Source organism: Dipteris shenzhenensis, chromosome 31, assembly GCF_047967505.1.
Source record: "Dipteris shenzhenensis isolate YYH24624 ecotype China chromosome 31, Dip_SZ_1.0, whole genome shotgun sequence".
Taxonomy (NCBI): Eukaryota; Viridiplantae; Streptophyta; class Polypodiopsida; order Gleicheniales; family Dipteridaceae; genus Dipteris; species Dipteris shenzhenensis.
In genome coordinates this window covers 10,307,782-10,323,007 of record NC_141626.1, presented here as the reverse complement: position 1 = coordinate 10,323,007, position 15,226 = coordinate 10,307,782, and the positions used below count along the sequence as shown (strand labels likewise).

The window sequence follows — 15,226 nt, the reverse complement described above, 5'->3', positions numbered from 1 at the left end:
CCACATGGCCCAAAGCACTATGCCATGCATCCCCCACCGCTCTCCCTGCTACTACGCCTGCTACCCTGTCGTGTCGAGCTCTTACGCTGGCCACTCGTAGTTGGAAACTGCACGGGACTACGCTGACCACTCGTAGCTAGAGAACCAAGTCTCGATGGCACAGGATTACATTGATGGCTCTCCGAGACAGAAGGACCTCATGACCGCATGGGGGAAGCGGCATAAGACGGGATGGCAGAAGGGACATAAGACGGCATGGGGGAAGGGACATAAGACGGTATGGGGGAAGGGGCATAAGAAGGAGCATAAGACGGCTGTGCTGACTCCGCTGGGGTGATCTCAGGCGGTGTGGGGTGGCTTGGAGTCTGTAGTGCCAACTCCTGGGGAGTGTTTAGAGTACCCGTCATATACCCGTATAACTCCGCAGGACTAGGAGGGTGCCCTAAAAGGTTATATAAGTCCTTCCAAATAGATTCTCGGGGATCAGGTGAGCTGGAAGCGCTTCCTGGCCACATGTTGAACTGGAAAAAAGGAAAAAATTCTATTACTGATGAGCTGAGAAGAAAGGGGAAGGGAAGAGAGGCTTACTGTCAGAGCGCGTCTATAGACGCGTCTGATTTGCGTGTCTATAGACGCGTCTAACAGAGCATCTAACAGAGCGTCTAACAGAGCGTCTAACAGAGCATCTAACAGAGCATCTATCGACGCGTTTGTCTCTGTCTACAACTAGGCTAGATGCGCGTTTGGATGCGCCTATAGATGCACTTTTAGACGCGCTCCGACAGACGGGATTCCTAAAAAGTAGAAAAGGACATTGCACTCGACACACTTGAACGTGACACTGATACCCAGATCATGCGCTTCTTGGATACGAGAAAGTACAAATCTAAAGAGAGCAAACTTCCAAACAAGATCAACTACAAAAAGACTTACTTGGATAGAGGTATGGAAGGTTCTTCTTTCTTTTTCAAAGTTTCTTCTGCTCCTTGTTCGTCCTCCTCTCCTTTAAGCTTAGAAGTAAGTGTGGGTGCCTTCCTCTTAGGTGTAAGCTTGGAAGTAAGTATGGGAGCCTTCCTCTTAAGCATCGAAACTATGGATCTGCTAATAAGAAAGGAAGCAAGCCGTGCGAAGTATAAGTAATGTGAAGAAAAGCAAAGCGAGCGGCGCGCTAAAAAGCAGGTTTAAAAGCCACGTCTATAATCGCGTCTAATAGCGCGTCTATAGGCGCATCTAAATACACAGAGTAGACACGCTTTTAGATGCGCCTTTAGAAGCGATTTTAAACGTTCTTTTAGACACGCCTTTAGACGTGCCACAAAGTTTAAATTAAACATTTGAAGAAGAGCAAATTTGGTGGGTTGTTTGTTTGTAGGATGTCTTCATCTTCAACAAGTAGCTCCAGTGAGGATGAATCCCTCCGTATCCACCATCGCGAAATGTGGTCGGAGGAAAAAATCAAATGTCTGTGTGATCGATGTCGAGTAAACATGTATCGTGCACGCAGGATTACACTCAATCATATCTCAAAGTATGGAGAATGGGATGTGACCGTAAACAAGGTAAGGGTTTGTAAGTTAAGGTTGATTGAGATACCTATGGGTGTTCATATGTTTGAGTTATGATCCCGTTTTAATTTGATACAGGATGTAGTGCCACACCCGCATATGTTACCCTATGCTCGCCGTGAGGAGACGAAGCGTCGGCGATATGAGGTGGGATCTTCAGGAGGGACCGTTACGGATGCATGGAGTGATGGTGATAGTAGCCCTCCGCCATTACCTCATGAAGCCGTGGAGGAGGAGGTGTTTGATGATATGGTGCGGGATTTATATGTCCATCAAGGGAGGGATAATAGCATGGAGCAAGATGATCTTTTTACTCCAGCATCGACTCCACTGTTTGAGGGGTGCACATTCTCTGTTCTACGTACCTCCCTTGAGTTACTAAAATTGCAAACCATCTATGGATGGAGCAATGCAAGTTTGAATGCATTACTCAAGTAAGCTTTAAAGTCGATTTTGCAAACATGGTGAATTATGCTAGTGGGTCAATTACTCGAATGCTTTTCCTCATTTATGGTCTTCACATGTAGGCTATTGTGTAAAATGCTTCCAAGGGAGAATAAACTACCGACCTCAAGAGATATGGCAAGGCAACATGTGACCTCTCTTGGAGGATTAGATTACAAGCGCATCCATGCATGTGTCAACGATTACGTTTTGTTTCGTGGACTACATAAGGATGCAAGAGAGTGTCCTACTTGTGGAGAGGCAAGATATAGAGTAGATCTCAAAACCTTGGACGTGCCTCGTAAGGTATTGCGACATTTTCCCATAATCCCTTGCATCCAACATATGTTCAAGTGCAAATCTATTACAGAGCTCATGTCATGGCATTCCTCCCATCGATCAACCGATGGAAAGTGGAGAACTCCCGCGGACTCTCGTGTGTGGAAGCATATTGAAGACACATGGCCAAGCTTCAAGGAAGAACCTAGGAGCTTGAGACTTGGATTGGGTATGGACGGTGTGAACCCATTTGGTCTCAAAAGCACGTCTTACAGTGTATGGCCAGTGGTATTGGTGAATTACAATCTTCCACCCTCTATGGCTATTAACAAAGGACATGTCATGCTGTCCCTTCTAATTCCAGGGAAGCATAAAGTCAAAAAACCTGATGTTTATTTGGAGCCTTTGATTGATGAGCTAGAGATACTTTGGAGAGGTATCGAGGTGCATGATGTGAGCAGGCCTCCCTCCTCACAAGACTTCAACTGCAAAGCAGTCTTGATGTGGACGATGCATGACTTCCCAGGCTATGGCAAGTATTCAGGTAAGCATTGCATTTTCAATTATGAATAGGCAAAGGATGTGGCACCCTAAACCCACCTTCCACTCTTAATTGCATCTATTGTTCAGGTCTCACTACATCGGGTTACCATGCATGTCCTGTTTGTGGTCCTTCGCTAGTTGCCTCATGGGCAGACGCATTGAATAAGGTCATCTATGAGAATCACCATCGATTTCTCCCACCTGATCATCCTAGATATGTTGCCCCTTGGAATGAAGTCCTCCCACAATCACTCACCGCGGGAGATTGGATGAGAATTGGGGACGGTTCCACGACTCCTCCACCACTTGGCATGAGCCGGTAAGGGTTTGTAACTATTGGCTAGAAGTAAAGATTGGCTATATTGGCTGAAAGTAAAGATTGCACGCTAACACTTTATTTTGTTTAGATACTCCATCTTTTATCGTTTACCATATTGGTCCCACCTCAAGATCAATCACCTGCTTGATCCCATGCATATCTTCAAGAATGTGGCATCTACCATTTGGGAGCATTTGAATGGGACACGAGATTCGGCACGCATAAGGGAGGATCTACGTACCACAGGGAGGATGCGTGAAGCTTGGCCTCAAGAGAGACCAAATGGGCGTGTTTTTTTACCTCGTGCACCGTGGATGTTATCAAAGCTAGAGATGGCGACGGTGAAGCGCGCTATTACTACAATTCGTACTCCCACTGGATGCATGAGGTGTTTGAAGGGAGCCTTTACAAAGAGCAAGAAAAGAGGTGTAGAGCAATTATATGGCTTGAAATCTCATGCTTGGCACAAGATGCTCCAAGTAAGTAATTTATGTGCATAATATCTTTTTCCTTTCAAATTTGTGAGTGAATAGCTATAAGCAACTAATCAACCACCTCCTCGCGGGCTCAGTTCATACTACCTACTAGCATTTCACGTAGTGCATCGAAGGACGTGAAAGATTGTATTTACAAGATGGGCGAGCTTGTGAGGTATGTGAGCTCAAAGGAAATAGATCCCACCACGCTTGAGAATGCTCGAGTTATGTCAGTGGAGGCGGATTGTTTAGTGGAGGAGACATTTCCACACTCTATTCTCACAAGCCAACTACATCTCATAGTGCATTTGGTGGATGAGATTGCTATATGCGGTACTATACATGCACGATGATTGTTCTTCCTAGAGCGCTTCATGAAGACCTTGAAGGGCTTTGTGAGACAAAATGCAAGACCCGAAGGTAGCATGGCCGAGGGTTGGTTGGTACAAGAGTCACTTGTATATATTGCTAAGTTTCTTGTTGATGTGGATAGCTCTCTCCCACGACTATATGGAGAGATGATGAAGACCTAAGGATGACCTCTATTGTGCCTCAAGGAAAAGGATGTAACAAAGTAATAGACACGGAGTTGCATAATAGTATCAACCTCTTTTGCGTGCTTAATAGTGATGTGATGAAAAGATGGGTGACAAGATACGAGGATGCAAAGGCAAGAAGACAAGAAGAAAGGGCCCTCTTTCGTACACACCACGGATCTCGTGTGCCATACCCTCAGCATCTAAGAGCACTTCCAAAGGATATTCATGTGGATTGGCTACTTGATGAAATGGAGAAAGCAGAGAAAGACGAGGGGATGCATATCACAATGGAAGAATGGGAGTATGCTAGAGGATGCATGAGCAAGGTTGGTATATAGAATGTTATGCATAAGTTAGGAGCTTTCAATAATTTAGATTGCTTATTTAATTGATTTTTTCTTGGTGTAGTGCACTATGTTCAATGCTATATGGTGTGAGGGCAAGCATTTTCGAACACAACGGATTGATGATAAGAGAAACACACAAGATTGCGGCATCATTGCTAGCTTTGAGGGAGCCAATGGAGCCATGGATGATTATTGTGGCATAATCCAAGATATTATTATGCTTGACTTTCGACGCTTCTTTGTGTATGTTTTGGATGTAAAGTGGTTTAAGGACGTGGTGGAAAGAGGCCCTAATGCAACAATCAAACGCCATGCAAGTGGCTTTGTAACTATTGACTCTACAAAGTTTTGGCAAAGTAGGAAGGACACACTAGTACTACCGCAACAATGTGAACAGGTACTATGCACACATATAAAAATACTCGCTTTTAAATATTTGATGCAAGAAAAGTAACATGATTGTATTTGTGTTTGAATTAGGTTGTCTATCAACCAATGGTGGATAATAATAGATGGTGGCATGTCATACCTATTATGCCATGTTCCAAAGTGATGTATAGTACATTTACTAATATGGAGCGTATGGAGGATGATCATGGCCATGGACGTGATGATGATCGTGATACGAGAGAGGAGGATGATCATGAGATAGGAGATACAGATATTGAGGCCATTACCCGTGAGGACGAGCCTACCATTCGAGATACTGATTTCGATGAGCACATGAGTGGCACAAGTAGTAGTGGGTTGAATGTATTTGTAGATCTAAACACTTGTTTGGATTTTGAAGTAGATAGTTTGGCAAGGGTTGATCTCATTGAGGATGAGATTGAACCGTATCCCCATAATTGATATTGGCAAAACTATTTTACATATTGTCTCATTCTCCTCATCTCACTTAATTCTTGTATATGTGGGCTTGCAAAAAATTATGTGCTTTGGTAATCATGGGCAATGTTTGGAAAGCAATGATGTACACCAAAATCTCACTTTCTGTATTCTCTGGTTTGCGTCTATTTACGCGTCTAAATGCGCGTCTGATTCTCAGTGTAAACGCGCAAATAAATGTGCTAATACACGCGCAAATAGACGCGCTAATAAACACGATGTTAGATGGGCCCGTATTTTCTCAAGTTAGACGTGCACGTAGATGCGGTAATTTACGCGCAAATAGACGAGCTTTTAGATGCGCATTTAAACGTGCTCGTAATTCCTCTACTAAAGCAATGCCTATAGACGTGCCCGCTATTTTGCGCGTCTACCAAGCGCATCTATAGTTGCTTTGTGTTGTTGTGTACAATGGATGGAATTAAACTTTAATTACACTTTCATGCATGCATTCAAATAATAATGAGTTGCCATTAATTGCTCTTTTTTAGTTGAGATGTTTTGCCAAATTCATGCCAAATCAATCACATGCCAGACCATTCACATGTCTAATTAATCATGAGTATTCTTCAATCAATTGATCAGGCATCTAATGCTAGTGAGGTGGCTTCATTCACAACAGACAAACCATCATTTTTTGTGGGTAAAATTATTTGTACGAATAATAGATTATTCGTACGAAGAATAGTTTATTCGTACAAATAAATTATCATAAAGCTTATTCTTCATTTTAAATCAAGAAAAAATGAATTTATTCAATTTTTTGAATTAAAAAAATTGAGATGAATTATTACAATTTAGAAGATGGTAGAGAAATGTGAAAATTTAAAGAGACATTTGATGCTTTGCCTCCACTTGAACATGTACGTAGGAAGTGTTGCAAAGAAGTGATGCATGGAAAAGGAAATAATGCCAAATGATAAATAATATAGGACTTGTTACAAAATTTGTAATTCTTTCAATTGTAAATACAATTAAAAAAGATAGAGTGTTTCATGTGTTCACCTAATTGGAATGCTTGGGAAGCATGATAGATGATGCCAATTACTTCTATCTTTGGGTTTGTGAGCAGGTCCAAACTTTCTAGTGAAAACTTCATCCCACTTACTTGTATATAATTATCAAAGAAAATTTTCATGTTTTAGCCAAATTCTAACATCCTATAGAGTGTAGTACTAAAATAGTGTGTGCAGCTATTTCATGATCAAGTTTAAGGACTAGTGACCACTATGCTTTATATTTTCTTGCTAGATAAGGTTTAGATTGCATGGATTAGTTTATACACCACGTTGGCTACATTGTACCAAAGAAGAGATCAGATATAGTTCTACCAAATTATTCATATGTAATATATCCACAAATCATGCAAAAAATGGCTACACCCAAGCCTATTTAGAGAGAGAGAGAGAGAGAGAGAGAGAGAGAGAGAGAGAGGTCATCTCAATAGTAAATAAAATGACAAAGGACACAGGTAATAAATCAAGATCAAAACTCACTATCATATTTTGGTAATTTATAATTGATGGACCTTTGACAAACTTCTTAGTTAATTAATAGATTAACAATTAACGAAGACTTGATTCTAAAAATATATATTTCAAGGTGAGATTTGAAACAATTCTAGAAGCATGCACTAGTGAATAAAATAAAAAACAAAAAACATATTCCAAAGAATGACTTTTAGTATGCTACACATGAATATGGAATATGGGATTGAGGTTACCCAAGCCCTAAAGATCCGATGGTTTTGGTTTATAAAAAACTATACCATCCTATGTAAAGAAGGATGTTGCACATGAAAGGTATAAATGTTTGAAATAAATGATTAAAGGAATAGTAGATTGAATTAATAATTGTGAAAAAGAGGGGACTCATGAAGTTTCTAAGACTATTTTAATCTAGATTAGGACTTTTATTTAGCAACAATTAGAGAGGCTATTAAAGGATTTAATTTTATTCAGGTGATAAAACACAAACTAATATGTAGTATTTAAAGGTGATAATGCTTGGTTAGTTGGCAAATAGACTTAAAGTGTTTAAAGAGGAAAGAATAGCACTTGCAACTTGGTTGATATTATGTAATACGTAAAATTTCCATGCATTCCATAAGATGCCTACTTATATGCATAAATTAATCTAAAGACAATAAAGTTAGAATTTTTATAAAATGGATCCTAGTGTTTGTAACTATACATGTAGAAAAAATTGACTGTTTTTAAACTTTCATAAAAAAAAGAACATGATAATGATGTCTTAAATTTTTTAATACTAATTTTTGGTGTTTTATATAATTAAGAATGCATTAGCTAAGTCCTTACTATCCCTTGTCTAAAAAGGTAGCACTAAGAGCATTTTGAAATTCTCCTATGCTTTATGACTCCTTAAGCCTTTCAAAGATTCCTACAGGCTTGAGGCATTAAATATCTTGTGAAAGTGTACAGAAAAGTGTCAAACCTTTGGGCCCCTTTTCTCAAGTCGTTTCACAAATGACATATTATCATGTTGGTATTAAATTAGTACGTTTATCTTTTTATATATTCATTCCTTCTAATTTTAAAAATGATGTAGTTGGATGTTTTGAAACATGACAAGTCCTGTTTGGGAAGTTAGAAACTTTCTTCTATAATGTAAGTGTTTTCTAAATTTTTAGATGTTAAATAAACATAAGAGGGTCCATTATCACAAATGATATGCCTTGCTTGAAATATGGGTTATACTAGCCTTGACTATAACAAAAGATGGGAGTGATAGGGAAGGAGAGAGAGATGAGCAAGACAATTTGTGGAGGAAAAAGTAGGGACCTAATATGAAATGGACCAACACTAACTAGAAAAAGTTGTATACATTGTTCATACATGGATTCTTTACTCAAGGGGTTGCACAATTCGTAACAATAAAATTGGTATCCTATTTCCATCAGCACCTAGGATCATGCCTTTAGAAGGACCCCATCATATTGCCCTCCATCCCTTGTAGTTATCATATGGGTCTTTGATATGGTTGTTCCCTTTCGAGCTTTTAGATAACCCACTTGAGTTAAATTGAAAGGATGGACATGCTTCTCAAATCCTTTGACAATGAAAGTAGAAAAAGCAATTATCTTTTGTATTCTTATGGTACATGTCTATCTAATTTGCGGTCTTACTTGTTTTGTTGATTGTTTTCATCCTCTCTAGTAGTGGTTTGCTCTTACACTCTAGGTTTAAAAGCATCCATGTTTGAAAGGCATCAATGTTGGAAAGGCTAGGTAGATGTCCCTTGTGGTGTGCATCACAAAATTGTTTAAAGGCTACGTCCCCATACTAAAAGGCAAACCTTACCAATTCCATCTACCTACTTTTATGCAAGCTTGCTAAATGCCCTTCCGTTTTTTGAGGGATTAGTGACAATAAAGTGCAAGTGCCAACTGTTAGGCTAATGACTATAACATGTGACCACTAGTGGTCCACCTAAATAGTGAGGCGACACAAAATGCTTGTTAGAAATCACCCTCAATCAACTTCGATCGAAGATCACATCCTAAGTGGTGGGGACATGGATGCATCATGCGTTAATGTATGGATTGTATATGGCCCCAATGACGGTAATTGATAGGGGCTAGCATTGAGGTCCAGTACAGGTTGTTTTCTTGGAGTCCTTCAAGAGCTATTATATATTGTGTTATGAGATGATATGGTGGTACTTATGAAGTGTAGGATATGAGGAGGTTTTGAGACTCTCAAGATTAGAAAACACTTGCTAATTGAAGTGAGTGGTGAACAAACAATAGATGGGGGCCACCACAAAGAAATAATTTCCCTTTGATGCTGATGATATTATTTGTGATTAATAAAGAAAGGGTAGATAGGATCGGATTAGATTTTATGCATGTTAGTTTGAAAATATAACAACTTGCATTTTTGGGTAGTGGAAACCCATTAGGTTCAACAATTGCCTTGATTTTCTCACCCTTGACAAAATATTTTATTGTAGCAATGATGGGGATGAGTGTAGATTAGCTCATTCAGCTCTGTCCATATCAAGGAGAAGCAGAGTAGACAACTAGCTTGTGTATGACAAGGTAAGCGCTATCAAGGTTGGTGTGATTGGTAGAGAAGTGCATATAAAGAAGGACTTTTGAATGTGCTTATGGGAGACATTGTGAGACATTTGGTATTGACATGGCAACTTAGTGAGGAGTTTGGGGCGAAAGGGGTGGCAGGTTATGTGGTAACTTGTGATGTGGTATATCGTAACTCATGAGGTGGCTAGGTTGAGAAGTTGACATTGTGGAGGCCCAGGGTTTGGAGAGGCGAGACTTTTGTGAATGGTATGGAGGGAGAAAGGGCATCTAATTTATTGTGAAATCTTTTCTTTATGGGATATGTTGTTGGAGCCATGTTAATAGTAGGATCAAAATTTCTTAAAACATTGTATTAAAAAATGCATTAACAATATTAGCTAGCAATGTGCAGTCCATTATTATGAGGCCCATGAAAGAGTACATTCTATAGCCTAATTTACAAGGAAACGTGATAGCCTTATAACACCAGTATGTTGTGGCTGACAACAATGCAGAGTGTGTGGGCGACACGTGTAGAACTTGGTAAGACCGAGCTGAGCACTAGAACAGGCAAGCAAAACCATGAGCGCGGGTTTCGGGAACAAGGTGGGGGAAGCGATGGAGGGATGCTAGAGCACATGAGAACAAGAGGGAGGATATAAATTTCAATGGAGGAATTGCTTAGTTTAGGCATCCAAATTTATTTATTTATTTCTATTGATATTTTAATTGTTTTTTTCCCACTCACAACCCCAAGATTGGTTTACAACTTGACTAAATAATAATAATAATAGAAGTTGTAATGTGTGGGGGACCTATTCTTACGGTGGAGGCTGACCTTTTAGGAAACGACAAAAGGTGATTTAAAGGTGAGGCCGAACATCAGGAGACGTGAAAGGGTAGGAGAAAGACAATCACAAGGAAAGGGGCGTGGGCCCACACTGCCAAGGGGTCGGGGGACACACGTTAGAGTAGGTTTGACGGGTATTGTGTCTCTTTGCAGACGTGGCGCGGGTCCACGTGACGCTATGCCGCCGACGTGGCGAGATCAGAAAAAGAGGGCCGCACACGTGGATCCACGCCCCTTCAAGGTGGTGGAGCCCCCAGATTTAGCGGGCTTGACCTGAAACGCGGAAGGCTAGGGATGGCACTGTGGCGGGATTCAATAGCAGAATTTTCTGTTATTCGGGGGCTAAATTTAGGGGCGTAGGGGGGACAAGGAATGAAAGCACTATTTAAAAGCGCCTACATTTAGGGGGACAATCAGTAAAAGGCCTAGTGCCTTCTTCTTCGCCTTCGCCGGAAAGCACATTCGGTGATCTCTCGTTGCGTTTTTACAGCTGCCCTTGCCTCACTTTCGATGCTCGTCCCCCTTCCCGAGGACACCTCCACTGTAGAAGCTCCCATCCTGCCACACCGGCTCGGTTTTCGATAAGTATTCCTCTTCATCGCCCAGACCAGCTGCAGAGTCCAGATGCAGAGAAAGTATCAGCCAAAGGGCAGCAGTGGAGCACGGAAGAAGTGAGAGAGACAGACAGAGAGGGAGCAGAAAATGTATTAACATCTACGGAAGAAGCAAAAGGGTGTATGAGACAGAAGTACATCAATCAGAGCGAAGGACTGTCAAGAGTGCGTGAAGAATCTCTCGAGAAAAGATAAAGAAGGGAAGAAAGAGAGAGAGAGACTAAAGACAACGACAGAAAGAGAGAGAGAGAGAGAACATTCATACACACCCAGGTCCGAGAGAGCGAGAGAGAGAGAGACATACGAGTTGGTAGAGCGGACATACAAATATGTAGAGAGGGAGAGCCATATACTGAACATTAGATTTTAGTAGAGACCACATTAGATATTACTTTCCAGGCAACCGGCTGAATGAGGTAAAGAATCGTTGAACGTCACAAATCTATACATGTGATTCTGGGTGTGTACGTGATTAGATTGCGAAGAGAAATTATTTCAAAACTGTGGTTCCAAGTTTTCGAGTGTTCCAACTTCCTTTTAGGTGATGACTGCACACAAAGAGGAGCCATACATGATACGAGAGAGAAAGAGAGCGAATAAATACACAGATACACAGAGACGTACGAATGTATAGACAAAGAGCGAGAGAGATGAGAGCGCATAAATACACACATAGATACACAAAGACAGACAAATATATATAAAAAACACATAAAAAGATACAAATAACAAGACAGAAATATACACAGAGACATACGAATGGACAGAGATCCAGAGAGAAGAGAGCGCACAAATATATATACACACAGATACACAAAGACGCACAAATATACACAGATATAATATAAAAAGAGCATAAATACACAGATCCACAAACACATATAAATACATACATACGTATATATATATATAGAGAGAGAGAGAGGATATACAAATACGTAGAGAGGGAGAGACATAGTAGTTGAGTGGCCTCGTCTTGCTCTCAAGTACAAGACCGTTTCCATCGGTTCTCGCAGTACCCTCAAGGCTCAAACTGCTCGGTGGCGTCGTCTCCGATTTCGGTCCCTGCAACTTGCCTCCTGCAGCTGCCCTTCCTCATCACCAACAGTCTTTGCCTTGCCAGCCCCTGCCTCCCACTATTCCGGCAGCACTCCTCTCAATTCAGCTCCTCGTCCTCCCACCCAAATCCCTTTCCTGACACCCATCGTCTCAACCCAACAGCTCCTTACCTCCCTCTCTCACGGGCTCCATTTCTATCCTCCTCCTCAATCCTCGTGTCGTCCTCCTCCTCCTCCCCGCAGCCATGGTTTAGCACATGCATTGCCGTGCTCCCCTCCCTTTCACGGACGTGCAAAGATGGTGTAGATTGCGCTGCTCACCCGTTGAGCCTGATCTGCTTTGCAGTGCTCGTCGGGTTTTCCTCGACTCAGCCGTGTCTATATCCGCATCTACTCGGCTCCTGCTTCAATGGATCCTCCCAAAAGTTATTAAATCCAAGAACAGACAGCTGAACTTTTGCTCGATTCCAGTTGGTAGAGGCTTGCTTCTTTGCCATCTTCTTGGGTGGAGGAGCGCTTCGGTTCGAGGACTCCTTTCCTGTCATCGACTCCTTGGGGGGAGAGAGAGAGAGAGAGAGAGAGAGAGAGAGAGAGAGAGCTGTGTGCTTCAGACGAGAACGCTTCAGTCATGGTTTAGAGCAGCAAGGCTGATTTTGGTAGGGAAAGCCAAAGTAGGGCGATCATCTACGGAATGGAACTCAGTTCTTTGGCAAGTCCAGATCCAGCATCTGAATGCCAACAACAACACGCCCTCCCCGCAAGTTTGTTTTCTGCTCTCTATCACCGCCCTCCATCTCTGGGGTGTACCACAATTCCATGCCCACCCGCTTTCGATGCTTGCCTCCTGCTTATAGACAATCCAGGAGGAGGGGCGTGAACCTTCTGTAACTTGACTGTATCGAAATACTGGGTTGATTCGAAATTTAAGAGAATGAACGGGGTAGAACTAAGGTGCCACCAGGGGCCGAGGAATATGGGATTGCCTTTCGGGTTTTCTGGAAGTGTGGAGGATTTCGACGAAAGTCTTAGAGGAAGAGAAGAAGCTCCGAAGGCTCCGTGGACAATGCTGGCTAAAGCTGGACCATCATCCTCGAATTCGTTCCATAAGATGCTCGCAGGGTTGTCATACGAGCAGCATTTGAAGGAAGATCGAAGTGTTTCATCTGCAACCTTCAATCCTTCGCAGCCATTGTTCTCTCGCTTCCCGGACCGTCGAGTCAATCCCATCCCTTACGCTGCTACCAGTTGGGTCCAACAGTTTCAAGGAACATTGCCAACAGAAGCCCGTAATGTTTACAGTTCTTCTAAGCTCGAGGATCCGATTCGACACTATCCTCCCCCTATGACAGTTAATGCAGGATCACTGGTGCTCGACACAGCCAGGGGGGAGTTGGTCAATGCTTCCAAGATGACTCCAAAAGAGATTCTTGAGGCGAAAGCGCTTGCTGCCTCCAAGAGTCATAGTGAAGCTGAGAGGCGTCGTCGTGAACGGATCAATTCTCATCTTGGAACTTTAAGAAGTCTTCTGCCGAGCCCTACGAAGGTATACGTCCTCTTATGAGTCACTATCAAATTCTTTTCAGCAGTTGTATCATAATAAGTTCTAGTTGACCACGGTCTGCCCTTGAAAGCGCTTGTGTGTCGGATGCTCGCATTGTTTACATATTGATGGATTGCCTCGATCTTTTTGTTGATCTGTCTAATCTTTGTTGTTCATCGATCAATCCCTCTTGATGCACCAAATCTCAATATTCATACATTGTTTGTTATGCATCTTTCCGTGTACAGACCGACAAAGCATCATTGCTTGCAGAAGTGATAGATCAAGTTAAATTGCTGAAGCGGCAGGTTTCAGAAATCTACGGACATGGCATGCCGACAGATCATGACGAGCTTAGCGTGGAGAGGGACCCAACGTCTGGAGAGGGAAAGATGGTAATGAAGGTGTCTATGTGCTGTGATGACCGGACTGATCTCATGACGGATCTCAGGCAAGCTCTCGACATGCTAAAGCTACAAACATTGAAAGCCGAGATCTCAACGTTAGGAGGAAGGGTCAGGAACGTGTTCATGGTGAAATGGAAAGAAGACAAGGCAGGAGAGGATGAAGATATATCAATGAAGCGAGTGCAGGAAGCATTAAGGGTGGTAATGGAAAGGTCAGGAGGGGAGGCATCACCAGGAAGCTGCAATAATAAGAGGCAGAGGGTGGGAAGTGTGGATGATGAAGCTGCAGGCTGCAGTTTGTAGAGAATAATACTGGGTTGTGCTTAGAATCATTGTGGATGCTTAGCTACTTGGTTCCTGGTTATGCATCATGCCGCTTAGCTCTTAGCAATTTATGGATTTTGCTTTCACAAGCTAGAGTGTCTCATGCATTTTCAGCTCGATGGGTCTTAGATCAGATTTTTGCTGTGGAATAGAGGAAGCTTATACCTATGATCACCTCAGTCATCTTCTCCTCCTCAGATTTGGAACTTTTCCAATAACAAATCAGAAGTTTGAATCCATTCTCCACATACTCGGACCAATGCTGCTGCTTTCATCACTACCTCCCGCCTTTCCAAACTTCCTTTCCTTGGGATTGATAATCCCTGTACTGGGCCTCACATAGCCTATCGTGCCATCTGATTCAGACTGTAATCTCAATTTGTTTTAGTGAGAACATAATGCAGCACGTCATTCCAAAGGGAGTTTTCCGAGCAAGGTCTCCCGAGCTGGTCTCAAAAGCAGGGAATGATCAAAATAGTTAAAATATGCAGCGCATGTAACTTGTTCATGGAATACAATGTATCAAAATTGCAGGTCGTAGAACTTTGCCACTGTTCACACCTCACCAGCGGCTGCAAAATGTGGCATCCAATTTCTGATAATATAGCCTTGTCCCTGTAAGATGTTGTAGCTTTAAGATGCCGGTAATTCTTAAATTAGTCCGGCAATTGGTTAGAATTCCAGCTGTGTGAACACTATACGATCTTAGAGTTTGAAAACCGAATCCGTATGACCTATGTTTGCCTCAAAATCATACTATTTCGTGTATCTTCAGCAGGTCTTGTAGGAAGTTTGTCAAAACGTTGTACCTTTGTTCGATTCTCTGTGCAACGATGGTGACGCATTTGGCAATGAATGGCATATCTTTAGATGCGAAATACTTTCCGAGTACTTCGAATAGCATTAAAGACAAGCCCTTTTAAGTATCCCATAAGATGATGAAATTCTTTTCTTTAAACTTTTGGAAAGTTTCACGTTTTATGAGAGATGA

The 15,226-nt window shown here is 42.0% G+C and overlaps 1 protein-coding gene across 1 annotated transcript; it reads left to right on the top strand.

Moving 5' to 3' along the window:
• The first annotated feature begins 11,932 nt into the window (after positions 1-11,932).
• Positions 11,933-14,719, top strand: LOC147881009 (transcription factor bHLH30-like). The gene is made up of 2 exons (XM_087369659.1): positions 11,933-13,507; positions 13,753-14,719. Exons 1-2 carry the CDS (start codon positions 12,896-12,898, stop codon positions 14,212-14,214), a joined length of 1,074 nt encoding a protein of 357 aa, XP_087225785.1. The 5' UTR covers positions 11,933-12,895; the 3' UTR covers positions 14,215-14,719.
• The last annotated feature ends 507 nt before the right edge of the window (positions 14,720-15,226 follow it).

Bases quoted from the DNA above. Each gene is read 5' to 3' on its own strand.
- LOC147881009 (XM_087369659.1), top strand. From the start codon at position 12,896: ATGAACGGGGTAGAACTAAGGTGCCACCAGGGGCCGAGGAATATGGGA. The intron at 13,508-13,752 runs GTATACGTCCTC...TTCCGTGTACAG, and splicing joins TTCTGCCGAGCCCTACGAAG to ACCGACAAAGCATCATTGCT.